General features: G+C 44.2%; 1 protein-coding gene across 5 annotated transcripts in view; it reads right to left on the reverse strand.

Annotated features, from left to right (window-relative positions):
- The window catches only part of TMEM266 (transmembrane protein 266), a 143,991-nt gene that overhangs the window by 72,402 nt on the left and 44,613 nt on the right, over positions 1-26,976 (reverse strand). For 4 of the 5 annotated variants that reach the window (XM_008990165.4, XM_002763457.3, XM_078333973.1 and 1 more), the window contains exons 2-3: positions 4,807-4,940; positions 1,200-1,388 (exon numbers count right to left, since the gene is read on the reverse strand). In XM_008990165.4, coding sequence (XP_008988413.2) covers positions 1,200-1,388; positions 4,807-4,820 — 203 coding nt within the window. In that variant the 5' untranslated portion in view covers positions 4,821-4,940. The remainder of the gene's footprint in view (positions 1-1,199; positions 1,389-4,806; positions 4,941-26,976) is intronic. The other variant, XM_054239495.2, reaches the window with a different exon arrangement.

A 26,976-nucleotide genomic window follows, 5' to 3' on the forward strand; every position in this document is an offset into this window, starting at 1 on the left:
AGCCGCCTCATTTGCTTCTAAAATACCTGGCAACGTTCATTTTTATATTCAAAGCAGCCAGCATGTTCCAAAGTGTTTACAGGCACCCAGGAAAGAAAAGCTGTCCAGAACGGGCTTCTAAGGTCCTGCCAATATTTACAATTCTATGTCTAAGAGCCGCAGGGTGGGGCCAGGGAAAGCCCTGGGCGGAGTCAGAAGTCTGATCTGTGTGACCCTAGGACCTGTTCCTACCCCTCTTTGGCCTTCAGCTACATCACCAAGCCCATGAAAACAAGGACATCAAACTGGTGTGTCTTTGACTGATATGCACAGTAGGAGGAGGTAAGGACCACCTTTTTGAATTGGGACTCACATATTCCTCATGCCTTCCCCCGAAAGGGCGGGACCTAATATCTGCAGAGCTCCTAGCAGAATTCTCTGAATTCCCTTACATCCTAAGCATGTTCTGGTATGCAGGGTCCTTCTTCCCAGACTCTTCCTAGTGAGAGTCCACTTCATAAAGGGAAAGTGCAGCTCAAGTCCATCCCTTATGGGCTCTGTGACCTCAGGCAAGCCCCTAATCACCGTGGGTCTCCTTCCCAAGTGTAGGGAGAGGGGATTGGACAGGGCATTAAGGAGAGCTTCAGTCCTGAAATAAACTTTATGATTCTCTGAGTTCCAAGCAAATGTCACCTAACAGGTCATCTAGCAAGTATTTTCTGTGCCCAACACCTTTTTCTGAGGAAGTAATTTCTGCGTAGGCAAAGGGCCTGAGTGGTCTGCTGTGAGCCTCTGCTGTCTCACTAGTTAGCACTGCTCATTTTGGCTGCTGCTTCATGGAATCTTGGAAGATACCCATGAAAACCAGGGACTTCTTCCTTTTTTAATTTTTTTGAGACGGAGTTTCACTCTTGTTGCCCAGGCTGAAGTGCAATGGTGTGATCTCGGCTCACTGCAACCCCCGCCTCCCTGATTCAAGCGATTCTCTTGCCTCAGCCTACTGAATAGCCGGATTACAGGCCTGCGCCACCAAGCCAGGCTAATTTTTGTATTTTTAGTACAGGCAGGGTTTCACCATGTTGGCCAGGCTGGTCTCGAACTCCTGAACTCAGGTGATCCACCTGCCCTGGCCTCCCAAAGTGCTGGGATTACAGGTGTGAGCTACCGCATCCAGCCCAACCCAGAGACTTCTTAGCTAGCTCAATGGTCACAGCACCTACCCTTCTCTTTGGTAATCTTCGTCCAGATTTGACAGGAGCTGCGAGCCCGCCGTGGAGAGATCGACAGCAGCCAGGGGCAAGTCCCGATAGGCAAAGTTCACCAGCTGCACGGGAGCAATGCTCTTGGTTTCTTCGTCTACTTGTTGGGAGATTATCTCAACTTCAGAAATTCCTCCTTCTGTGGCAGGCCTAGGTTGTCAAGGGGGAACAATAGGAAAGAGTTATCTTCAAGGACCAAAAAATTCTTCCACTCCTAAAGGAAAGGAGGGAGAATGCTACTGTGCCGGTAAAGGGCTGAGGAAGCTTAGGGCTGCCCCTCTTCCCTGCTGGCCATCCGCGGACTGGACTGGAGCCTTAACAATTCCATCTCTTTCAATGGTTGGGGAAAAGTGGGAGAATGGGAAGAGGAAGTGCTCAGACCTGAACATAGGAGCTTTAGTGTGGCAGGGTCCTTCATTCCAGGGAGGCAAAGATCCAGATGGAGAACTCTGCCAACCAGCAAAACTATGGCTTACATTTTTAGAATTCTGGGTCACTGGACTTATATGGGAGTCAGACATTCTTTTAAGTTGTCTCTTGAGTTTCTTTGTAAAGGTGTTTTGACATGTTTCTATTCTCTGTTCCATAATAGAGAAAAGAAGTTTCTGTTCACAACCGGATGTACTGCAGTGACTGGGGAGCCTACCTGGAGACTTGCAGAGACTGAGTGGGCCTTGGGGTGGTGAGGACAGGAGGCTCCCGCTGTCCCTGGTAGCCACTCCCTTCCTATTTGAACTGGTCCAAACATAGGTCTCTTCTTAAGGTTGGGAATAGGGAATGGGAGTCACTTGATCCAATGTCTGAGAAGTTGCGGCTCTCCTCCTGTGTGACCGTCAGGCTCACCTTGGGCAGTGCCAATGACTGGCCACTCCAGTGGGACTCCCAGGCATCTCAGCCAGGGCAGTGCCACCTCCCAGTCTACCAGGGGTACCTGGCAATTTGTGGAGGCATTTTTGTTGCCACCATGACCACAGGGGGTTGCTATTGACACTTAAGTAGGGCTGGGGACGCTACATATCCTGCAATATGTCTAACGACTAAGGGCCTGTCCTGCCCAAGCACCCACAGCAACCCTGTCCAGAGACGCTGGACTAGAAACTTTCCTTTACCATCTTTGGTCTGTCCAATACGTCCTTGACCCTGTCTCACATAGCATCTGAGGGGCTGAGTCTTATGCCTCTATCCAGACAATGAGTTAGAAAGAGGTAATAGTATTATGGCAAGGAATAAAATTTAGATATTGAAGGGAACACTCGTTACCAGTGCCTAGGGTAACGAGGGCCCAGTTTGAATACTGAGATGGCAGCCCTAGCTGCTGTAAACTATTCTTGGGCTCTGGCACTGGCTTGAATGCCAACTTCTGCGGGGCTCCTCCCGACCCTCAGTTTCTTAGAACACGAGGAGGTAAAACAGAATATTCCTACAGGCTGCTCCTTCTCACTCTATGATCTGACATGGATAACAGACACATAGAGACGATTGGAGGAGCTCTAGAGTGACACGTCCCTATATTTGTGTGGGAGCTCTAAATTATAAACTTTTCCAACAACCATTGAAATCTAACCGATAATACACAGCTGCAGGCCAGGCGCTGTGGCTCACACCTGTAATCCCAGCACTTTGGAAGACCAAGGCAGGTGGATCACCTGAGGTTAGGGGTTCCAGACCAGCTTGACGTGCATGGTGACGCCATCTCTACTAAAAACACACAAAATTAGCTGGATGTGGTGGCACATGCCTGCAATCCCAGCTACTTGGGAGGCTGAGGCAGGTGAATTGCTTGAACCCAGGAGGTGGAGGTTGCAGTGAGCTGAGATCGCACCATTGCACTCCAGCCTGGGCAACAAGAGTGAAACCCTGTCTCAAAAAACAAACAAAATCACACACACACACACACACACACACACACAGCTGCAGTTATCCAGAAAGTTCAGAGATTAATCTACTGACTTGGATTTTGCTTGGGATTACAGGCAGGAGTCACTGCACCCAGCCCAACCCAGGGACATCTTAGGGGAGATTGAGATAATTAAGGGTAAAGTGAGATTTCTATTTGAATGCCACAGACTGGCTGCCTAGACCACCTGAATTCGCCAAGTAATTTCTAATGCCCGATTCTCCTTTGTAGGCCTTATTTAAACCTTTGCTTTTTGCTGCTTGTTAAGCACAGATGATAGTACTCATCATTCGTGACATTTACAAAATGACTCAAGATCTTTAAATGAAACAGTCATAGAATATGAGGTTTCGATGTTTCTCAACAATTGATAGAAAAGTGTGGGTGTTATGGGGGGAATCCCAGCTCCCCTAGATGTTTACCAAAAAGCAGATGCTGGGTTGAATTTGTTTCCTTTTCTTCTGGACTACTCAAGGAAACTATGGATCTCTGAACTAAATAAATGGAACTTTCTGATCAGTAAGGTGCTCATGGAAGGAAAGTAATAGGATATGATTCTGAGAAGCACAAACAATTACTAACTTTCCAATGTTGCTGCCCTCCATTCCCCTTCCACCAGTGCTCACAGTGGCCCAGCAGCATGTCTGGCCATCTGGTGGTCGTCTCAGCAGAGAGACAAGATCTCCTCTGGTGAAGTGAAGGTCCCACAGTGTCCAGGCTACAGTTAGTCTACACCCTTTCCTTGGATACAAAGAACACTGTGGCAGACAAAATGTATTCATGCTCCCATTCTTTACCTCTCCTTGAGCCCATGCCCTTTTCCAAATGACTTCCCAGCTCCTTCCATCAAAAGGAAGATTATGTTTTCCTTACCCTTGATTCAGCATTCAGCCACGTGACTCTTTTTTGCCAACGGGATGTTAGGTGGTAGAAGAGCCAGGTTAGACACCAGCAGAGGCATGAAAAGACTCTGTGAGTTTATGCCTGTGCTCTTGTACCTCCAACATCACCATTAGAGGGTGACCAGCCTAGTACTGGAGGATAAGAGATGCAGAGTCCAGTCTCCTCTTAGATCAGCTGACAGCCAGCTATGACCCACATTTAAAAGGCATCCCAGCCAAGATCAGAGGACCTGAGCAAGACACATTTATTGTTGTATTCTAACTGAGGTTCTATGGTTGGTTATTATCTGTAGCAACAGATAACAGATACGTACTCCAGATGACTGAGCAGTCAGGCCTGTATCTAGATAGGCCAGGACAGTGTGGTGTAATAGAAGGAGTCCTGTTTTCATCTTAGTATTCATGCCAACCAGTTGCAAAACACAAAATAAGTGACCACCTTGCAGGTGCCTGGTAAGATTAAGTGTTTGGTTCATGTGGCATCTCAGGTTTTGGGAAACGAAAGCAATTTTCCCTTAAGGATCCTGCTCCTGCTTTTAGAAACCCTCTTGTGATTTCTAAATTTCCTTGCAATTCCCATTTTGTTAATTCACCTTCAGTGCTTCCTAATCTTGTCTTAAGTCTTGCTTTTGAAAGGTTTCTCCATTTTTCTGTGGCCTCCTGCTAAAGGAAATGTACATAGTCGTTGCCTAAATTAGAAGATCTTCATCTTCTGGGAGATTTATAGCCACAGTTCTGGATCCAGAGAGCAGATCCCAGCATTACTTACTGTGGATTGGTCATGTTGGAAGATGCAGCCAGAGCCGTGGGTTTTCTTGGTGTTTATTGGGGCTCAGCTGTCCTGAAGCCTGCTGTCAGCATTTCCAAGCGTGGGTTCTACAAGACACATACAAATATAGTGCCCTGAAAACAAAAATAGGAACTTATTACCTTCAGATGCCAAACCAAAGTCCTCCCAAGCTCATCTAAAAATGGGAGTCCTTAGAACTTTCTTCCATCTAGCACTTTTCTTCAAAGTAATGCTGAATAGATTCTTACAATTACCCTATGGAAGAGTAATAATAGGCATAATTTCTCTTTTTTAGATGAGGAAACAAGGCCAGAGTGACGAAATGACTTTTCTGTGTCACAGAGATGGTAGAAGAGCCAGGTAAGTGCCCAGGTTCTCTGACTTTTCATCCACAGCTCTTCCCACTAAACTGCTGTGCGCCCCCCAAAACAGTGTCACTTTATACTGCAGCTTTGAGAGCCTTCAAAATAAGGTTTGTCTAAAAAATCTCAAATGTTTTCCACCTACTTTTCCCCCCACTTCCCTTTCCCTTCTGGTAATTCTGTGTTTTCGTCCAGGCTTTTCCCTTCTCCTCCTCTCAGCTGGGTCTCTCAGAGAGAAAGAATGGACCCTGGAGCTGGGCTCCCCCCAGTCACAGCCTCACTCTAGCTCTGTGATTTGGAGTGAGCTGCTTACATATTCCCGTCCTCAGTTTCCCCACTGAAAATGGGGATAATAGAACTAACTACATGAGGTCATGCCTGTAAGACAGCATGTCTTGCCTGACACTTCGTAAGTACCACATAAGCATTGGCTTTCATTATTATTAATTTATTTATGTATAGAAGGGTCTCACTCCATCACCCAGGCTGGAGTACAGTGGTCCAATCTTGGCTCACTGCAGTCTTGACTTCCTAGGCTCAAGTGATCCTATACCTCAGCCTCAGCTGGGACTACAGGCACGTACCCAGCTAATTTTTTATAGTTTTGGTGGAGTTGGGGTTTCACTATGTTGCCCAGGCTGGTCTGAAACTCCTGAGGTCAAGTGATCCACCTACCTCAGCCTCTCAAAGTGCTGGGATTACAGGCTTGAACCACTGTGCCTGGCCCAACATATTTGGATGGCTGAATATAGTATTTCCTCTTAAAAATTGGATCGGTAAATACTTTTCTATCAGCCAGTGCTGCAGCACCATCTAGACATCTTCTGTGAGACAGGGAACCCGGCAGAAGATACGCAGACAAAGAGACAGACCCAGGTTCTGAGTTATTTTGAAAAAGTTATTAGGGAGGTTACTTAAAGGGGCAATCCTTTTGTAAGCTGCATTCTACAGCAAACAGCTTCTTCTGCAAGAAATCTGGGCAGGATAAAGCCTGCTCTCCCAATCCTGAAGCTTAGCTTGAAGAGGCAGTTAAACTAGAGAGACCAAGGCTGAGGGCTGTCAGACAAGGAAAAAGAGAAAGCTACTCCCAGGGTGACAATTAAGTAATGTGTAATTAAGAAGAGAGAGCGCTCAAGTTAAATAAACTTAAGAAATCCTGGGAAAGTCTGAACTTAGAGCAACTGGAATTAACAGAGATAGAGAGCTCTCTAAAAGCAGAAGGGCCTCCAAGGAAGAAGCCACCAACTACATCCACACCAGATGTTTGTGGTGCAATTAAAACAAGGGACACAGGCTCAGAACCAACACCAAGGAGAAATGGAAAGATGTTTTGTAACCACCCCTTCCCTAAGGGCCTTCCCTTCCCTTAGTATTCCTTAGTAAGGAGGGTCAAAGCATGAAACAGAACTGTCCTCTGTAGTATTTGGGATTTCATATCCATTTTATACTAAGTCTTATAAAATTCCATAACATGGATTTAATCAGTCTCAATCTTTTTATGTTCTCTTTATAAAACCTCAAGTTAATAAGGTCTTCTGGGTACTAAGACTGATCACATAGAATGTCTAAACTAACAATAAAGTCAAGATTGAGATATCCATAAAGGGGAAGCCAGGTGAGCAATCCTCTCCAGAATGGTGTTTTAACAAGTTGTATTCCCAAATAAGTTTTTTTTTCAGACAGTTTTGCTCTTGTTGCCCATGCTGGAGAGCTCAGCTCACTGCAAACTCTGCCTCCTGGGTTCATGCAATTCTCCTGCCTCAACCTCCCAAGTAGCTGAGATTTACAGGTGCCACACCCAGCTAATTTTTATATTTTTAGTAGAGACAGGGTTTCACTATGTTGACCAGGCTGGTCTCGAACTCCTGACCTTAGGTAATCTACCTGCCTCGGCCTCCCAAAGTGCTGGGATTATAGGCATGAGCCACCGTGCCCAGCCCCACATGAGTATTTTATATGCTTCACAAGGTATGAGCCCTGTGGAGGATGTAATAGGAAGAGTCATTACTTTCATGGACCTTCCTGTCTCTGGGCAAGCAAGTTAAAAAAATACAAAACTCCAGACATTTTACACATTTCTAATAGTGAAGAACAAGAAAAAATTCACAAATCTGTATTTGTAAAAAACATTAATATATTATGACCAATATAAAACATATAAAAAAAGAAATGAAGATTATGAAAAATGGTTTTGTTTTTCAACTTTTTAGGAAGGAAAATTTCAAATATATACAGTTGTAGAGACTGTATCATGGACCTCTAGTCACGTATCATCGACTTCAACATGGTCAGCTCATGGGCCATCTTCTCTGTATCCCTGACTGTCTCCAACCCTCATGGCTGTTTTGGAGTAAATCCTAGATGCCATTTCATTCATGTGTATTTCAACATGTATTTCTAAGGATAAAGAGAAGAAGGATTCCTTTTAAAGAAGTAATCACAAAACTATCATCACCCCCATATCAACAATTTTTTTTTCTTTTCTTTTGAGACACAGTTTCATTCTGTCACCCAGGCTGGCATACAGTGGCGTGATCTCAGCTCACTGCAATCTCCGCCTCCCAGTTCACGCAATTCTTGTGCCTCAGCCTCCTCCAGTAGTTGGAATTACAGGCATGCGCTGCCATGCCTGGCTAATTTTTTTTGTGTTTTATTAGTAGAGACAGGGTTTTGCCATGTTGGCCAGGCTGGTCTTCAACTCCTGACCTCAAGTCATACAACCACTTCAGCCCCCTAAAGTGCTGGAATTACTGGAGTAAGCACGGACCGTTTTTTTTTTTTTTTTTTTTTTTTTGACAGGGTCTCACTCTGTTGCCCAGACTGAAGTGCAGTGGTGCAATGGTAACTCACTACAGCCTCGACTCCTGGGCTAGAAGTGATCCTCCCCCATCAGCCTCCAGAGTAGCTGAGACTACAAACACAAGCCATCACACCTGGCTAATTTTTGTAGAGGAGGTCTCAGTATGTTGCCCAGGCTGGTCTCGAACTCCTGGGCTCAAGCTATCTTCCTGCCTTGGCCTCCCAAAGTGCTAGGATTACTGAAGTGAGCCACCATGCCTGGCCAGTATTTTCTTAATATCATTAAATATCCAGGCATTGTTCACATTTCCCTCATTTGTCCTGTATATATAGATATATAGATTTTTTTTTTTGAGACAGAGTTTCGTTCTTGTTACCCAGGCTGGAGTGCAATGGCGCAATCTCCGCTCAATGCAACCTCCGCCTCCTGGGTTCAAGCAATTCTCCCGCCTCAGCCTCCCGAGTAGTGAGACTACAGGCACGCACCACCATGCCCAGCTAATTTTTGTATTTTTAGTAGAGACAGGGTTTCACCATGTTGACCAGGATGTTCTCCATCCCTTGACCTCGTGATCCACCCGCCTTGGCCTCCTAAAGTGGTGGGATTATAGGCGTGAGCCACCGCGCCCAGTCCTGTCCTGTATATATATTTTTAAGATTTGTTGAATCAGGAGCCAAACAGGCCAAATATTATAATTGATTAATATGACTCTTGGGTCTTGTTAAATCTACAGGGTTCCCCTTCCTCTACCTCATTTTTTCTCGTGCTATTAATTGGAAAAGCTGGGTCATTTGTCTCACAAGGTTTTCCACAGTTTGGATTATGGTGATTGTATTTCCTTAGCAGTGTTCTAACATGTTCCTCTGTCCCCTATATTTCCTATAAATTTTCATTAGTTTATAGACTTTAATCAGATTCAGGTTCAATTTTCTTTTTGCAAGATTTCATAGGTGGTGCCATAAGTTCAACAGGAGACACATATTGTCTTCTTGTCCCTCTTTTTATGATACTGACAGCCATTGATAATTGTTTCCTAAATCAATTAATTCAGTAAAGTTTGCAAAATGGTGATATTTTAATTTTATTGTCCCTTTTTCATTGGTCAGCTTCTATGCAGACAGACTTTCTCTCCTCAATTATTTGATTAGCCTAAGGTATGGTTTAAATAAGGAAAGAAGGATAAATGCTTAACTTTCTCCCCTTTGTTTTCAAAATAATGAATTAGTATCTTGGTATCTTCCAAAATGATCAATGAGGTGCTTATGGCTTCAGGGATTCATTCATTCACTCAGCAGGGGTTGAGTGGAGGTACAGATTCCCAGAAAAGGTGGCAGCAGTTTCCTGGGAAGGAGATGTGGGAGAGGGCAAGAAATGACTGGCCTCTCTCGTACAAGGGCAAAGATGAAGGAGGAAAAGAGGATAAAATCGTATTTAGATAGACAATGAGCAAGTGGGTTCAGCTGGAGGTTTTAATCCTTAAAAGCAGCACATTTTAGAAGGCAAAATTCCCTATGACGATGGTAACTCTAAGCCTGTTTGTTATTTAAAAATAATATTTCCCAAACAACCCTCAAAACACAAGCCTAGCACGAAGCAGGTGTAGTCTAGCACTCTAAAAATGAACATCCGAAGTGCCAACCTGCTGTTTCATAAACCTGGTAAAAGTAGAAGATAAAACCTGTTTTGGATTTATTGGGTGGGTGGGAAGGCTGCTTTTTATACTTGAGTCAAATTCCAGTCTCTTCCACTTGTTGGTCATGAGTCTAAGTATTTACCCATATCATGTTTATGTATTCAAGCAAGATTTGCCAAGTTCAACCTGCCTAAGCTAGTATCCCTCGAATGTTAGGGCTGAAAAAGCCTGCTAAGATCAAGTAGTCAGTCCCCTCATTTACCAAGTGAAAAAAGCCAGAATTCAGCTCACCTGTCTCCAAAGGTCTCCCGGTCCGTTCATCACCTCTTACTTGAGTGACAGCCCCATGGCACACATGACCTGTTATCATACCCAATTCAGTGTTTCCCAGACCTGGTTTTACTCTGAATCACCTGGGGAATCTCTGGGGAAATGGAAATTCATAGGTACACTGCAGAAATGCTAAATCAGAACTCTGCAGGTGGAGTTTGAGAAGCTGTTTGAGTTCCCCAGGTGTTGCTGACATGCAGCCATTCCACTTGACCCTCTGTATCAGCGGTTCTCAAACTTTCTCATCTACCAGAATAATCACCCGAAGGGCTTATTAAAACCCAGCTTGCTGGCTCCACCCACAAAAATTCTAATTTAGTGTGTCTGGAGTGTTTGAAAATTTACGTTTCTAACAAATTCCCAGAGGATAGCAATCTGCTGATCCACCGACCACACTCTGATCTACTGAATCAGAAAGTTTGCTCCAGGTAAAGTCGTTATTTTTATCCCTATTTTGCAGATGAAGTTAACTGGTTGCAAAGCTACAGTGTTGGAATTAGCAGAAGCTATAGCTGACCAGGCTGAAGAACCAGAGATCGGTTATATCAGTTAGAAATACTTTTGTTTGCAAATAACAGAATACCTAGCAGTGATTTAGGCAATGAAGACTTTAGGCCAGTATGGTGGCTCAAGCCTGTTATCTCAGCACTTCGGGAGGCCGAGGTGGGTGGATCACGACGTCAGGAGTTCGAGACCAGCTTGGCCAACTTGGCAAAACCTCATCTCTACTAAAAATACAAAAATTAGATGGGTGTGGTGGCGCATGCCTGCAATCCTACTTTGGAGGTGGAGGCATGAGAACTGCTTGAATCTGGGAGGTGGAGGTTGCAGTGAGCCGAGATTGCACCACTGCACTCCAGCCTAGGTGACAGAGCAAGACCTTGTCTCAAAAAAAGAAAAAAAAAAGACTTTTATCTTTTATAAAATGAGGACTGAGGCTAGGTGTGGTGGCCCATGCCTGTAATCTCAGCACTTTGGGAAGCCAAGGCAGGAGGATCACTTGAGCTCACGAGTTCAAGAGCAGCCTGGGCAACACAGGGAGACCCTGTTTCTACAAAATTAGCTGAGTGTGGTAGCTTGTACCTATCAGCTGCTCTGGAGGGTCAAGTGGGAGAATTGCTTGAGCCCAGGAGTTTGAGGCTGTAGTGAGCTATGACTGAGTCACTGCACTCCAACCTAGGCAACAGAGCAAGGCACGGTCTTAAAGTTAAAAAAAAGACTAGCGACAGATGATTCCAGAACTGGAGAAGTGGCGCCCAAGCTCTGTTTTCCCCCCCAGGGCTAGAGAGGTATGACTGACAAATAAAACTGTATATAAGACATAAAATGTAATGTTTTGACATATGTATACATTGTGAAACAATTACCATAATCAAGCTAATTAACATATCAATCCCCTCATACAATTATCTTTTTTGTTTGTTTGTTTGGTAGTATAATGAGAATACTTGAGATTTCCTCTCAGCAAATTCAAGCATATAATATGCTGTTATTGACCATTATTAGTCACTATGGTGGTTATTATTAACCATTATTAGTCACAGGCCTAACACATTAGGTCTCCAGCATGTATTCATTTTATAAGTGAAGGTTTGTACCCTTTGACCAATATCTTTCTCCTCCCTCACCACCCACCCCCTAACCACTTGTAACTATCATTCTACTCTCTGTTACTATGAGTTCAACTTTTTCTTAAAAAGAGATTCTATATATAAGTGAGTTGTGCAGTATTTGTCTTTCTGTGACTGGCTTACTTAGCGTAACATTCTCAAGGTTCATCCACGTTGTTGCAAGCGGCAATATTATTTAGCTCTTTTTAAAGGCCGATTAATATTCCACTGTATATGTACACACACACACACACACACACACCCATTCGTCTGTGATGGACACTTATGTTGCTTCCAAATCTTGGCAATTGTGAATGGTGCTGCACTAAACGTAAGCGTGCAGATCTCTTCAAGATAGTAATTTCATTTTCTTTGGATAGATACTCAGCAGTGGAACTGCTGGCTTGTACGGTAGTTCTATTTTGAGTTTTTGAGGAGCATCTGTATTGATTGTACCAATTCACATTCCTACCACAATGTACAAGGTTCTCTTTTTTCCACATCTTTGCCAACACTTGTTATCTTTTGATTTAATCGCCCTCTTAACAGGTGTGAGGTGACACCTCACTGGGGTCTGGATTTGCATTTCCCCAATGATGGGTGATGTTGAGCACCTTTTCATGAATCTGTTGGCCATTTGTTTGTCTCCTTTGGAGAAACGTTTATTCAGGACCTTTGCCCGTTTTTTTTTGTTTTTTTTTTTAAACAGGGCTGTTTTGTTATTGAGTAGGGTTCCTTATATGTATTGAATTTCAACTCCTTACCAGACATATTGCTAAAAAATCTTTCCTCCCATTCTGTAAGTTGCCTTGTCATTCTGTTGTTTCCTTTGAGGTGCAGAAACTTTTTATTTGATGTCATTCCTGCTTGTTTATTTTTGCTTTTGCTGCCTGAGGTTTTGGCTCAAAAATATCATTGCTGAGACCAATGTCAAAGAGCTTTCCACATGTTTTCTTCTAGGGGTTTTAATTTTTATGTATGGTGCAAGATAAGGGTTCGATTTAATTTTTTATGTGAATACCCAGTTTTCCCAGGTTTCCTATTAAAGAGACCATCCTTTTCCCATTGTGTATTTTTGGCACTTTTGTCCTAAATTAATTTACCATAAATGCATGGGTTTATTTCTGGGCTCTTTGTTCTGTTCCATTGGTCAGTCTGTTTGTATGCCAGTACCATGTGGTTTTGATTACAATAGCTTTGTAATATAGCTTAAAATCAGAAAGTGTGCTGCCTCCAGCTTTTTTCTTCTTGCTCAAAATTGCTTTAGCTATCTGGGGTCTTTTGGGGTTCCATACAAATTTTAGGAATTTTTTTTCTGTAAAAAATGCCATTTTTGTTTGTTTGGAGAGAGTCTCACTCTGTCATCAAGGCTGGAGTATAGCAGCACAATCATAGCTCACTGCAGCCTCAAACACCTGGGCTCAAGTGATCCTTCTACCTCATCCTTCAGAATAGCCACAACAACAGGCATGCCCTATTATGCTGGGATAATTTTGAAATTTTTTTAGAGTTGGGGGTCTTGCTATGTTGCCTAGGCTGGTCTGGAACCCCTGGGCTCAAGAAATTCTCCTGCCTAAGCCTCCCAAATAACTGGGATGACAGGTTCAAGCCACTGCACCTAGCTCACCACTGAATTTTGAAAGGAATTGTATTGAATCTATAGATTGCTTTGGGCAGTATGGACATTTCAATAATATGAATTATTCTAATCTATGAACATAAGATATAGTTCTACTTAGTTGCGCATTCTACAATTTCTTTCTTTCAGTTTACAGAGAACCCAAGCTCTTCTCATCCTTCCATGTCCCATCTTGTGTGTGATGGATTCCTTATGCTTGTTTCCCTGTGGTTGCAGAATGGCTGCTACAGCTCCAGCTTTCACATCCTCATACCAACTCCCAAACAAGAAGAAAGAATCAAAGGCTTTTTCCTTACAAGGCTATGATCTTTTTTTTTTAATTCAGGAGGCATCTTTCTAAGCTCTCCAGACAACATCTCCTGATGTCTCCCTGGGCAGAGCTGGGACAGGGCTGCAAAGAAGCTTGGGCCAATAGGCAGCTGGCTAAGGGGGTCAGGGTGCTATGAGAGCCTAATCCAGTCAAGATTCATCCCTTGGGGCTGGGCACAGTGGCTCACGCCTGTAATCCCAGCACTTTGGGAAGCCGAGGTGGGTGGATCACCTGAGGTCAGGAGTTTGAGACCAACCTGGCCAACGTGGTGAAACCCCATCTCTACTAAAAATACAAAAATTAGTCAGGTGTGGTTGTACATGCCTGTAACCCCAGCTACTCAGGAGGCTGAGACAGGAGACTCACTTGAACCCAGGAAGCAGAGATGCAGTGGCAGTGAGCCAAGATCATGCCGCCGTACCCCAGCCTGGGCAACACAGCAAGACTCTATCTCAAAAAAAAAAAAAAGATTCATCCCTTAGAGATAGGCATATTGTTTCCATAAACATAATCTTGGTTGTCTTAGCAAGGAAGATGCAAGGAGGGACTATGGCATAGGTAACTAATTGTTTGCCACACCAGGTCTGGACACTTCTGATATGGTTCTGAGGCTCAGCTGAGTTAAGCTTTCTAGGTCCCTAAACAAGACCAGTCAAATGTTGGTGAGTGGCTAGCAGCATAACCTTGGGTTCTTCTACGTGGAGAAAACCTTGGGATTCTTCTACATGGAGGTAGCATTGCATGCATGTGAGGTTCAGTTCTGAAATCATGAACCCTGCTTTAGAATCTGCTCCCAGGGAGAAGCCACTGAGCTCTGGCAGGTTTCATGGATATCATGTTCCACACCACCAGGAGGAGAAGGCTGTATTTCCTGTGCTAGATGAGAAAGGTTTCTGTACAACAGATGCTGGTCATCCTTGTTGTTACCTTGACCCCTTAATATTTTATTCCATTAACAAGGAGCTAAAATGAAGAAAATCAATCACACACCTGCGCATTCTCCCACTCCAATCTGTTGCAAAATTCTTAGCTGCAAATCTGCTAAATGAATGGGCAGACAGCCCACAGTGGCTTTCATCTCTAGGTGCACTAAGTCTCTTGTGGACCCCTTTAACTTTCTGTTGTTTGCTCTTTTTCACTTACTTAGTAATGTAGTAATTACTGTCAATTACTGCTGGTCTCATGCAGCATCGGAAACACAAAACAAGATTACACAAAATCAAATCATCCGTGATTACTCATTTACTCTTTAAAGAAAGCCAAAAGGACCATTATTGTAATTCTTCCCTACTCCTCAATATTTTTTTTCCAGCTTGAGCCTCCCTAACAAACACTTCCTTAAGTGACCCCACTGAGACAAAGGATCCACTGGCTCCTCGCCCCTGGCTGGCCTAGGCTAAAAACGCCACCCAGCAAGCAATCCTCAGCCCCAGCCTGATGTCATTTTCCCTCCAGAATTCTGCAGAGTTCCTGGGGAACTCAAATATCTATGATTTTGAGAACCACCACCAACGAGCTGGGGCTGCAGTTGCTGCCCCGGTACCCCTAACTCTCCCTTCAGGCAAACGAATCTTCAGTATAAATGACACCTTTCAAGTACATTTCCAAATTAATCTTTTGCTTTCCATGCTATTAACTAAAATACTTTAGGAACCCAGATATAATTAACTATGCCATTGGATACTACATAGCACCAGGCAAGTAACTATTCTTTGGTAAATGGAGGGAAGAAGTCTTCTTTCTTCAATGCTTTTTGTACTACATAGGATAAGACTGTAAAAAATGATCCCATCTTTTACCCGCATTGTCTCAATGCCCCGTTTGTCACATAGTTTTTTATTACCCTTTTACCTGGTGGCTGGCCTTGGCCATTTGCTTGAGTAAGCAAATGTACTTGCTTTGTCTAAGTAGACTGTAAGCAAACATGAAAACTCCCACATGATTGGGCCTGTCCTCTCTTGCACCTTTCCTATGATCATGACAACATATCCAGGCTGGCCCGCTGAAGGATGGTCATTGCCTCAGTCACCCCAACTAAGGTCACTCAACAGCTGCCTTCCACGCATGTGTGAGAGAGCTCAGCCAAGACCAGAAGAGCCGCCCAGCTGTGCCAAGCCTAAATCACTGACCCACAGACTCAGGATCTAAATAAAGGGGGTTTTGTTTGTTTCTCAATTCATTCCTCAGTCATTCCTTATTAGCACCTCCTGTGTTCCAGGAACTATACCAAGCATTGAGGTTATCAAGATAAATGAGACATGATCACAGCACTCAAAAACTCATGGGCTAGGGGTAGAGACAGATGCATAGATAGATATTTACATCAAAGAAGTGAGAATAGTGAAATACTACCAAGGAGTCCAGAAAGCTGTAAACTTCTTTATAAATAATAAGTAACTAATGATTCCTCACACTGGCAGGCACTATCTCCTTCCTTGCTTCAGCCACCTGTTAAAGGTTTGTTTTGGCTGGGTGCAGTGGCCCATGCCTGTAATCTCAGCACTTTGGGAGGCTGAGGCGGGCAGATCACTTAGGTGATGGAGTTTGAGACCAGCCTGATCAACATGGTGAAACCCCGTCTCTACTAAAAGTACAAATTAGCTGGGCATGGTGGTGCGTGCCTATAGTCCCAGCTACTCAGGAGGCTGAGGCAGGAGAATCACTTGAACCTGGGAGGTGGAGGTTGCAGTGAGCCAAGATCATACCACTGCACTCTAGCCTGGGCAACAGAGTGAGACTCCATCTCAAAGAAATAACAAAAAAAAAAAAAGGGAAAAGAAAGGTTTGTTTTGTTAAGCCCACCAAGTTTTTAGGGTGGTTTGTTAAGTGAGATTAATGTGGCAAGAACACTGATACATTATAGACAATTGTCCACTGTAACACATAAAATACATTTTGCATTACATATATTAGTATATATATCTTTGTATTATATATATTAATACATAAAAGTTAAACCTCTCTGCAGCTTCCATCTTAACCTTTCACCTTCCTTACTCCATCCTCACTTGAGGTCCCTTTGTCCATATCCAGGCATAGAAATCCTTGCTCAGAATCAGGCAAGCATATACTCTTATTTATAGGCTGGTATTTGTGGGTTTGTGTTTAACAAAATAAAATCAACCCTGCATTTTGCTTTTATCACTCGGCAGTGTATATGGACATCCTTTCCACTTCGTGAAGATATATATTTTCTAATTTCTTTTTTCAGATATATACACACATACACATACACACATATATATAACTTCATGTAAATTATCATGAACTTCATGTTTTAGTGGAATCTGTTTTTTCTTTTTTGCCTGCTTCCCCCACGTTACCTGCCTCATGTTGTACCCTCTCAATATACACACACATGCAAAAACACACACCAATGTTAACCTGTGTATATCATTCCTTGCCTTTTTTTTTCTTTTTGAGACAGTTTCACTCTGTCACCCAGACTGAAGTGCAGTGGCATGATCTTGGCTCACTGCAGCCTTTGCCTCTCAGGTTCAAGCAATTCTCCTGCCTCAGCCTCCTGAGTAGCTGGGACTACAGGTGCACACCACCACGCTCAGCTGATTTTTGTATTTTTAGTAGAGATGGGGTTTCGCCATGTTGGCCAGGCTGCTCTCCAACTCCTGACCTCAGGTGATCTGCCCATCTCAGCCTCCTACAGTGAGCCACTGCACCCAGCCTATCTTTCCTTACTTTTCTTTGTGCTTACATAGTTATGTACAAAAATATTTCATTATTTTTTAAAATATATATTATTCATGCTTTTCTGCTTTTTGGTTTTTCCATTTGATAATATCTTGTAGAAATTCCCCTCTCCCAAATCAGGTCGTAAAACTCTAACTCATTCTTTTATTAGTGGCTGTATAATATAGTCCATCACACAAATGATCCATAATTTAGTTTAAAATTGCCCTATTGATAGAGTTTCTTTTTAGTTTTTTTTTTTTTTTTTTTTTTTGGCCACTGTGAAAAATGCTGTAAGAAACATTCTTGCACACATTTCATTATATACTGCTATATTCATTTGCATGAATAGCTTCCCAGTAGTGACATTACTGGACTAAAGAAAATGTATTTTAAATTTTTATAGTTAAAATGAAATTGCTTTCTAAATGGCTTTAACAGTTCACACTCCATAGCAAAGGAGGAAGTTCCCTTAATCACAAGCTCTGAAGGGTGGCTGCAGACCGTTCAAGTCCAAATACTTGCTTAATTATACCTTCTTCCCCGCAGAGCCTGGAGTAGAAATCAGAAAAATGGAGGACAATGGTGAAAGCAAAAACAGTCACAGATGTCTTCACACAAAAGAAAATACGTAGCCAGCTCGGGAACTATCCCTGTCACAGTATTTCTTTTTCTCTTTTTTTAATTAATTTTTTTTTTTTTTGAGACAAAGTCTTGCTATGTTGCCCAGGCTGGAGTGCAGTGGTGTGATCTCAGCTCACTGCAACCTCCACCTCCTGGGTTCAAGCAATTCTCCCACCTCATCCTCCTGAGGAGCTGGGACTACAGGTGCCCGCCATAACACCTGGCTAATTTTTGTATTTTTAGTAGAGATGGGGTTTCACCATGTTGGCCAGGCTGGTCTCAAACTCCTGACTGCAAGTTATCTGCCTGCCTCGGCCTTTCAAAGTGCTGGAAGTACAGGCATGAGCCGCCACACCTGGGCTCAAGTTTTCAATCTCACTAGAATGGAGGGCCCATCTAATGATGTAAATAATGACTGAAGATGGTATGTGTTGAAGGCCAGCAGAGTGGCTCAGAGAAGATGGGACAAAATTAAGGCAGTAGGAGGTCAGTGTGGGCCATACAATCAAAAAGGCTGTGGAGGCTGGGTGCCATGGCTTACACCTGTAATCCCAGCACTTTGGGAGGCCGAGGTGGGCAGATCACGAGGTCTAGAGATCAAGACCATCCTGGTCAACATGCTGAAATCCTGTCTCTACTAAAATTCAAAACGTAGCCAGGCGTGGTAGGGTATGCCTGTAGTCCCAGCTACTTAGGAGGCTGCGGCAGAGGAATTGCTTAAACTGGGAGGCAGAAGTTACAATGAGCTGAGATCACTCTACTGTACTCTAGCCTGGCAACAGAGCAAGACTCTGTCTCAAAAAAAAAAAAAAAAAGGCTGTGGATTTTCCCAGGGGTGCTGTGACCTGGCCTTACCTTCAACAATGTATCCAGTTGGTGGCAAGGGTCATAAAAAGAGCATTAGTTTTCTGGCCTTGAGGCCAAGCTCCAGCTGCAGCAGGCCTGAGAACCAGCTGGAGAGCATGTTTAAAATGCAGATTCCTGGGCCATTCTACAGATTCTGAGCAAGGAGATCAGGAACCTGCGTTTCCACCTGAGAATCACTGGCCTAAGTAACTGTCCCACCTGAATCACTGTCATGTCCCTCCTTCAAGAACCACAATCAAGTTCTCTTGAGTTTTATAAACACCTCCAGGCCTCAGTTCATTCCCGTCTCCTCTCCTCCTGCCGACCCTCCTGTGGACCCACTGCCATGCCGGCTTATCTCCTCTCATAAAATCCTCTCCATCTCCAGAAGTTCCTAGCCTTAAGTCTATTCCTAGACCTTCAGTGGCCCTTTCTTATCTGCCCTCAATTCAAAACAAACTGCAGATATGCGCTCATCAGGGCTTGCATTTGGGGTCAGGAAACATAATAAAACCACTCTAAGACCCAAACTGATCAAAACACCCGCTTGGGCTCTCTTAATAAGCAACCAAGACTACGTGGGATGTGGGTGTGGAGATGGTCCTAGACTGGGCAGCTGTAAAGTGGGCAAATCTCTCAGTCGGAGCCCAGTTTTGCCACGTGTATATGAAGACAACATGACTGATCACCTCAGGCACTGCCATAGTGTTTCATTTGATCCTGGTATACGACACGGTGGTGTGGCACGTGATGGCTTTGTCTCTGAGAAGCCATCAGGTACAAAGTCGATTTAATAACAGCTTGTCAATGAAAAAAAAAACATGTACACACTGTCAAATTTCTGCATCAAGTGTAAGACCCTGATGGATTCAATGATGGGAAACGGAAAAATATGTGTCCTTAGCCCTGAATAAGGTGACTTACGGTGCAATTATTAACCCTGAACATTGAAAACATAAGAAGATAAAAATGAATAAAAGCTGAACATCAGGCATCAGGGAGTCTAGAGGCACCTTATGAATTCTCCCTTCCAGTAACTGGTCAGAATGACCAGGAAGAAGCAAAGGGATGCGAGAGGGAGTTCAGGTGTGAAAGCAGAGAATGGGGTGATCAAGACCACGACATCCATTGAGAGGACCAACCTAAGGAGCTACAGAGAGTCACCCCATGGAGACCTCCAATATGGAGGGGGAGGGAAGTCTCCTGAGGGTTAAGGGAGAGCAGGTGGCACACTGGGGCCATTTACATTTTCCTCACAACCAGCAGTATCCCAAGGCTACAGGACTGAGCTGGTAAAAAGCACTGGTTATGGCCCCAGTTGCTCTGTAATCTGTTCCTCTGACCCCACTTCCTTTTTTTTTGAGATGGAGTTTCGCTCTTGTTGCCCAGGCTGGAGTGCAATGGTATGCTTGGCTCACCACAACCTCCACCCCCCAGGTTCCAGTGATTCTCCTGCCTCAGCCTCCCGGGTAGCTGGGATTACAGGCATGTGCCACCACACCTGGCTAATTTTTAATAGAGACGGGGTTTCCCCATGTTCATCAGGCTGGTCTTAAACGCCTGACCTCAGGTGATCCGCCCATCTTGGCCTCCAAAGTGCTGGGATTACAGGTGTGAGTCACCCCACCCGGCCCCCTCTGACCCACCTTCTAAGTGGTCCAATCATAGGAGAGACCAGGATGTATACTATTCTTTTTTAAATTTTACTTTTAATTTTTTCAATTAAAAAAACATTTTATTTTAGGTTCACAGGTACATGCGCAGGTGTGTTGTACAGGTTAAACTCGTGCCATGTGGCTTTGTTGTACAGATTATTTTATCACACAGATCCTAAGCCTAATATCCAATAGTTATTTTTCCTGATTTCTCCCTCCTCCCACCCTGTAGCCGCTGGTAGGCCCCAGTCTGTTGTTCCCCCTCTGTGTCCACGTGTTCTCATCATTTAGCTCCCACTTATAAGTGAGAATATGCAGTATTTGGTCTCTGCATTACTTTGCTAAGGATAATGGCCCCCAGCCCCATCCATGATCCTGCAAAGGACATGATCTCATTCTTTTTTTATGGCTGCATAGTATTCCACAGTGTATATGTACCACATTTTCTTTACCCAACCTGCCACTGATGGGCATTTAGGTTGATTCCATGTCTTTGCTATTGTAAATAGTGCTGCAGTGAACATTCACGTGCATGGGTCTTTATGGTAGAATGATTTATGTTCATACACCCAGTAATGGGATTGCTGGGTGGAATGGCAGTTCTGCTTTTAGCTCTCTGAGGAATTGCCACACTGCTTTCCACCATGGCTGAACTAATTTACACTCCCACCAACAGTGTATAAGTGTTCCCTTTTTTCCATAACCTTGCCAGCATCTGTTATTTTTTGACGTTTTATGAATAGCCATTCTGACTGGCTAAACACCATTCTTAGGGGGCTTTCTCTAAAGAGACTGTTCAAGAGAAAGCAGGGAGCTGTCAGCGACCAAACGGTGGCTGCTCTCCCATAGGACCAGGTGTTCTCCCAGCTCAGTGGACACAGACCCCAGGAGAGAGCCTGGCCACGGCCCCACTGTGAGGGGTGAGGACGACGGATACTGGCTCCTGGGGAGGTGATTTCCACAAACCAAAAGTAAGTTACAGACGCTAAGAGGGTCCACCTCACCAGTAACCAAAGACCCATAAGTTCAAACCATTCTTCTCTTAATGGCCTGGAGAGGTTTGTGATACCCAGTGCTGGTGATGTGAGAAAAGTGGCCAGTCACATTCACTGTTGATAGGAGTGTAAATCGTGCAATTCTGCTTAAGGGCGATTTGATGACATTTATCAACATTATTTTAACACGCACACTCTTTGACCCAGCAATTCCATTTTTAGGGACATATTTTAAGGAAATAAGCTAAAAAATACATACGGGCACAGATAGAAGGTTGTTGAATCATTGCTCGGATAGCACCACACCCAACAGGTATTAGGTATTCCACAAATAATGAATTCAGGAATCAATAAAATAACAAATTGGAAGCCATCTAAATGTCTATCAGTAGGAGACAGGTTAATAAATTAAGGAACTTTTATATTATGGAATTATTATACAATTATTGAGAAGGATTAGGTGAAAGGGTTGCCTGGAGTTGGGGGATGGGAGAGACATGAGGGAGCTTTCTGGAATAATGGAAATATTCTACATCTCAATTGTGGTGATGGCTCCGTGGATGCACTTTACTGTTTGTAAATTACACTTCAAGCAAAATGGCTGATTTTTTAAAAAGGTGAGGATGTGCTATGCTCATTAACATGAAAAGTTGTCTGTAACGTAATATGAAATAAACAAGCAGGTTACAAGATGACATATGTACAGAAAATATGTATGTGACAGGATCTGGAATGAGACTTTTCCTGTTGTCCTAGAGTTTTGCAGATGCCCCAAAGATAAGGACAAAGGTAGTAAGAGCTCACACTTGCTAGAGAGATGCCAGACCATCTCTATTTGGAACACACTGATGATGGTCAAGGTGGTCCAGCACCCCTCACTCCTGATGGGTGCAGGAGAGAAGGCTAGAGATTCACCAGTGAGGAGAGGGAAGGGAGGAGAGGGAAGAGGAGGGAAAAGGAGGGGAGGGGAGGGGAGGGGAGGGCAGGGGATGGGAGGGGACAGGGCGTTGTCTCTAAAGGGGATTCGTAGGAGTGAAGAATGTGAGCATTTCCTCTCCTGGGGATGAGGGAGGAGGGCATGCCTTTCCCATCAAGCTAGGTGAGAACCAGGAGAGCCACTGTGAGGCTGCATGCAGTACGGGCCTGGTATCGGCCTCTGGGTAAGCTACGGAGCCTCATCGGCCCAGCACACTACAAGACTGTGGAGGAACAGAGAGCGGGATCTTAGACGAGCTTCGTGTGTGTCTCCTGGAGCTTGGGGACGTGTGTAAGCAGAGGGACCCATGCCAGACTCCCAGGCTGGCTGGTACAGTGGGCAACGGCAGGGTGAGGAGGGAGGGCTGCAGTGGGTGTAGTCTGCCTGTAACCATGAGGCTAAGCAAGGATTCGGTGCTAGTTCTTAGTGAAAACTAAACTCGTTAATTTAAACAGAGTATGAATTTTTAAAGGACACTGAATTGGGGTCCAGGCGCGGGGAGCAAGAAAGCCGGACATAGAAAGTCAGGAACACCAAGTGTCTCCTGACCACTGCTCCAGTAAAAACATCACTGCCATCCCTGCACCACACCAACATCTCCCTTCCAAATCCGAGGGAGCACAGCTTCACCTGGTTGGCCGTGCCCACATAGCGCACACTGGTAGATGGACTAAATGTGGGAATTTCCCCAAATATAGAAGGGATATTCAAATGAAGGATGGCCACAAATATGAAAAATGCCCTATCTAGTTAAGGCCCTCCTACAGGCCAAGTGAATGACTGAGCATATTGATAGGACCGCACCCAAGAAGGTGGTCTCCCGAGCCAGGGGAATCCCAGGGACACAGTGCCAAAAGTGGGAAATGAGGGCAGCCCCAAGAAGTTAGGCAGAATATCCAGTGGAATGGGGCATGCAACCCCACTCCCCAGGGGCATTGGGAGTGGGCAGGACTCTGGCAGTGGGTTTCTAAGGAATTTAGAAAAGCACCTTTCAGAAGCCAGAGAGCAGATGGTGCGGGGCCAAAGCAGAAGAGCTGGGCTGCCGTGGGATGAGAGACCAAAGTTTTGATTTAGATGGGATGTTTTAACAACTGAAAATGAACCTAAGTCCTGAAAGTGACTAGAAAACCTAATACATCTTCCCATGTTCACATCAGGTGATGGGAAAGGGAGGGCAACAGAATAGGTTGGAAGAAAGCAGCCACTTGATGGTTCCCTGTCAATTCCCAATCATCTAAAAGGTCTGGATGGCTAGATCGCAGATAATTAGCAGCAGTTAGATGTAGGGAGGTGGCGTTCTTGAGGGGAGCTCTTAGTAGTTCTTATGAGTGTGCTTTATTTTTAAAAAGACAAGGGATATTTTTGTTTAAAAAAAAATAGAGATGGGGTCTCACTATGTTGTACTGGCTGGTCTCAAACTCCTGGGTTCAAGCAGTTTTCCTGCCTTGGTTTCCCAAAGTGCTGGGATTATGGATGTGAGCCACTGTGCAAGGCCAAAAAGGAGTATTTCTATTAAAAAATCTAGAAATGATGAATCTTGAACACGTTATGGTGAGTGAAAGAAGCCAGACACAAAAGACTACCTATTGTGTGATTCCATTTATAAGAAATAGAATGGATACATCTCTAGAGACAGAAAGAAGATTAGTGGTTGACAGGGACTGGCGGAGAGTGTGACTGTCACGGGGTTTCCTTGTGGGGTGATGAAAATGCTTGGGAACTAAACGGTCGTAATGATTGCACAACACTGTGGACGTGCTAACTATCATAGTAAATTTCATGTGCATTTTACCACAATTTAAGAAACCCCCAAAAACAAAAACCAACAACAAAAAAATCTAGCTATATCGACACAGAAAGATGTCCACTATACAGTAATTTGACTTCTGTAAAAAACAAAACAATAGTGTGAGGTATACAGAAAGATATCTGAGTTTGTTTTTTGCTTTTGTTTTTGAGACAGGGTCTCGCTCTATCATCCAGGCTGGAGTGCAGTGTGCAATATTGACTCACTGCAGTGTCCACATCCTGGCTCAAGTGATCCTCCTGCCTCAGCCTCCTGAGTACCACAACACCTGGCTAATTTTTGTACTTTTTGTAGCAATGGGGTTTTGCCATGTTGCCCAGGCTGGTCTCGAACTCCTGAGCTCAAGCCATCCACCTGCCTTGGCCTCCCAAAGTGCTGGGATTACAGGCATGAGCCACTGCACCCAGGCTATAGAAAGACATCTGAAAGGACAGACAGACCCTGTAGTGTCAACAGTAGTTATTTAATGGATAGTGAGATTACAAGTAACTGTTTATAGCTTTCTACACTACCTAATTTTCCTTTACAATGACCTACAACTTTTTTTTTTTTTTTTTTTTGAGACAGTCTTACTCTATTGCCTAGGCTAAAGTGCAGTGGCATGATCTCGGCTCACTGCAACCTCCACCTCCCAGGTTCAAGTGATTCTCCTGCCTCAGCCTCCTGAGTAGCTAGGATTACAGGCACGCACCACCATGCCCAGCTAATTTTTGTATTTTTAGTAGAGATGGGCTTTCACCATGTTGGCCAGGCTGGTCTGGAACTCCTGACCTCATGATCTGCCTGTCTTTGCCTCCAAAAGTGCTGGGATTATAGCATGAGCCACCATGCCTGACCTACAACTATTTTTTAATTTAAAATGATAAGGTAAAGATTGGTCAGGACCTAAGACAAGTGCTGATAAAGGGCCGAGACAGTGCAGAGGCAGAAGAGACAGCTTCCAACTGTCTGGGTTCCTGTAGCTGCCTAAGAGCCTCCTGATGGCTGTTCTTACCTCTGGGCGTCTTGCTTCAGGCGCATCCTCTACCCTGCCACCTGGTGACTCTTCTGAAGGGCAGCTATCATTGGCTCATTCCCTGACTCAAACCTGCAGAGGTTCCCACTGCGTACTGAACACCGCGTGAATTCCTTGGGCAGGGATTCAGAGCCTTCCACCATCTGGCCCCTGCCTTTTAAGCCATTCCTTATCCTTCCTACACTGTGCTCCAGCCACCTATCTGTTCCCAGTGCATGTGCACACACAATTACATACCTCTCTGCCTCTGCTTATGGAACTCTTTCTGCTTGGAACATATTTCATAGGAGGGGGTAGGAGGCCCACTCCTACCTGGCCCTCCAATCCAACCTCTGGGGACCTGGTATCACTGCTTCCACTTAGGACAGTGTGGAGTGGCTGGATTTCCCCCTCTCTCCTGCCCACTTCAGCTCTACCTCTCCCAGACTATAAGCACCCTTTACCTTGTGTTATCATGGTTTGTGCTCACGTACCATCTACTCTAGACCGTAAGCTCCTTCTACAGGTCAGGGCTCAGAATCAGCAAATCAAGACAGAAATCTCCCCGGCCCGTTTTTATCTGCCAAATTTAGTTCAGTGGCTTTTCAAAGGCAGAAAAATAATGCAAGGCCCTTGGATGGCCCCACGAGTGTGCTTCCTGCATTCAAAATGTCTCAATAACCTATCAGACTCAAAGGACAGCTCTCGACAAGTCAAGGCTGTGCTGGGGACAGCTGGGTGGAGGTGCCGTCAGCAGCAGATGTGCAAGGTCATCTTTGTGCCTAAGGAGAAATGTGGCTGAGCAATCGTCCAGCAACTGATCTTTCCTCGGAACTCAGTAGCACCAAAAATTAATAGACTTTTTTTATGGCAGTTTTAGGTTCATAGAAAAGTTGAGCAGAATGTACAAAGCATTACCACAGATACCCTTCCCCACCCCCTATGCTTTTTCCTACTTTTAACATGTTGTATTCATTTGGTAAAACTGATGAACCAATATTGATACATTATTATTAATTAAAGTCATAGTTTATATTAGGGATCACTTTGTGTTGTTCAGTTCTATGGGTTTTGACAGCTCCATAATGTCATGTGTTCACCATTAGAGTATCATACAGAACAGCAGAGCTATTAGTCCTGAACAGCCCTTGTGTTCTACCTCTTCATCCATCCTTCCCTACTCCTGAATACCTGGCAATCACTGACCCTTCTTCTGTCTCTGTAGCTTTGCCTTTTTCAGAAGGTCAAATAGGTGGAATTATATGGTAAGTAGCCTTCTAAGGTTGACTTCTTTCACTTAAAATGAAAAACATGCATTTAAGGTTTCTCCATATCACTTCATGGCTTGATGGCTCATGTCTTTTTATTCCTGATCAATATTGCATTGTATGGATGTATTACAGTTTGTTTACCCATTTATCTATGGAAGAACATGTTGGTTACTTCCAGTTTTTAGCAATTATGAATAAACTGCTATAAACATCACGTGCAAAATTTTGTGCAGTCATCAATTTTAACTCATTTGGGTAAATACCAAGGAGTGTAATTACTAAGTCATATGGTAAGAGTATGTTCAGATTTGTAAGAAACTGCCAAAGTGTTGGCTGGGCATGGTGGCACATGCCTGTAATCCTAGCACTTTGGGAAGCCAAGGTGGGTGTATCACCTGAGCTCAGGTGTTCAAGACCAGCCTGCCCAACATGGGGAAACCCCATCTCTGCAAAAAAATACAAAAATTACTTGGGTGTGGTGGTGGGCACCTGTAATCTCAGCTATGTGGTAGGCTGAGGCAGGAGAATCACTTGAACCTGGGAGGCAGAGGTTGCAGTGAGCTGAGATTGAGCCATTGCGCTCCAGCCTGGGTGACAAGAGCGAAACTCC

This window comes from Callithrix jacchus, chromosome 8 (assembly GCF_049354715.1).
Source record: "Callithrix jacchus isolate 240 chromosome 8, calJac240_pri, whole genome shotgun sequence".
Taxonomy (NCBI): Eukaryota; Metazoa; Chordata; class Mammalia; order Primates; family Cebidae; genus Callithrix; species Callithrix jacchus.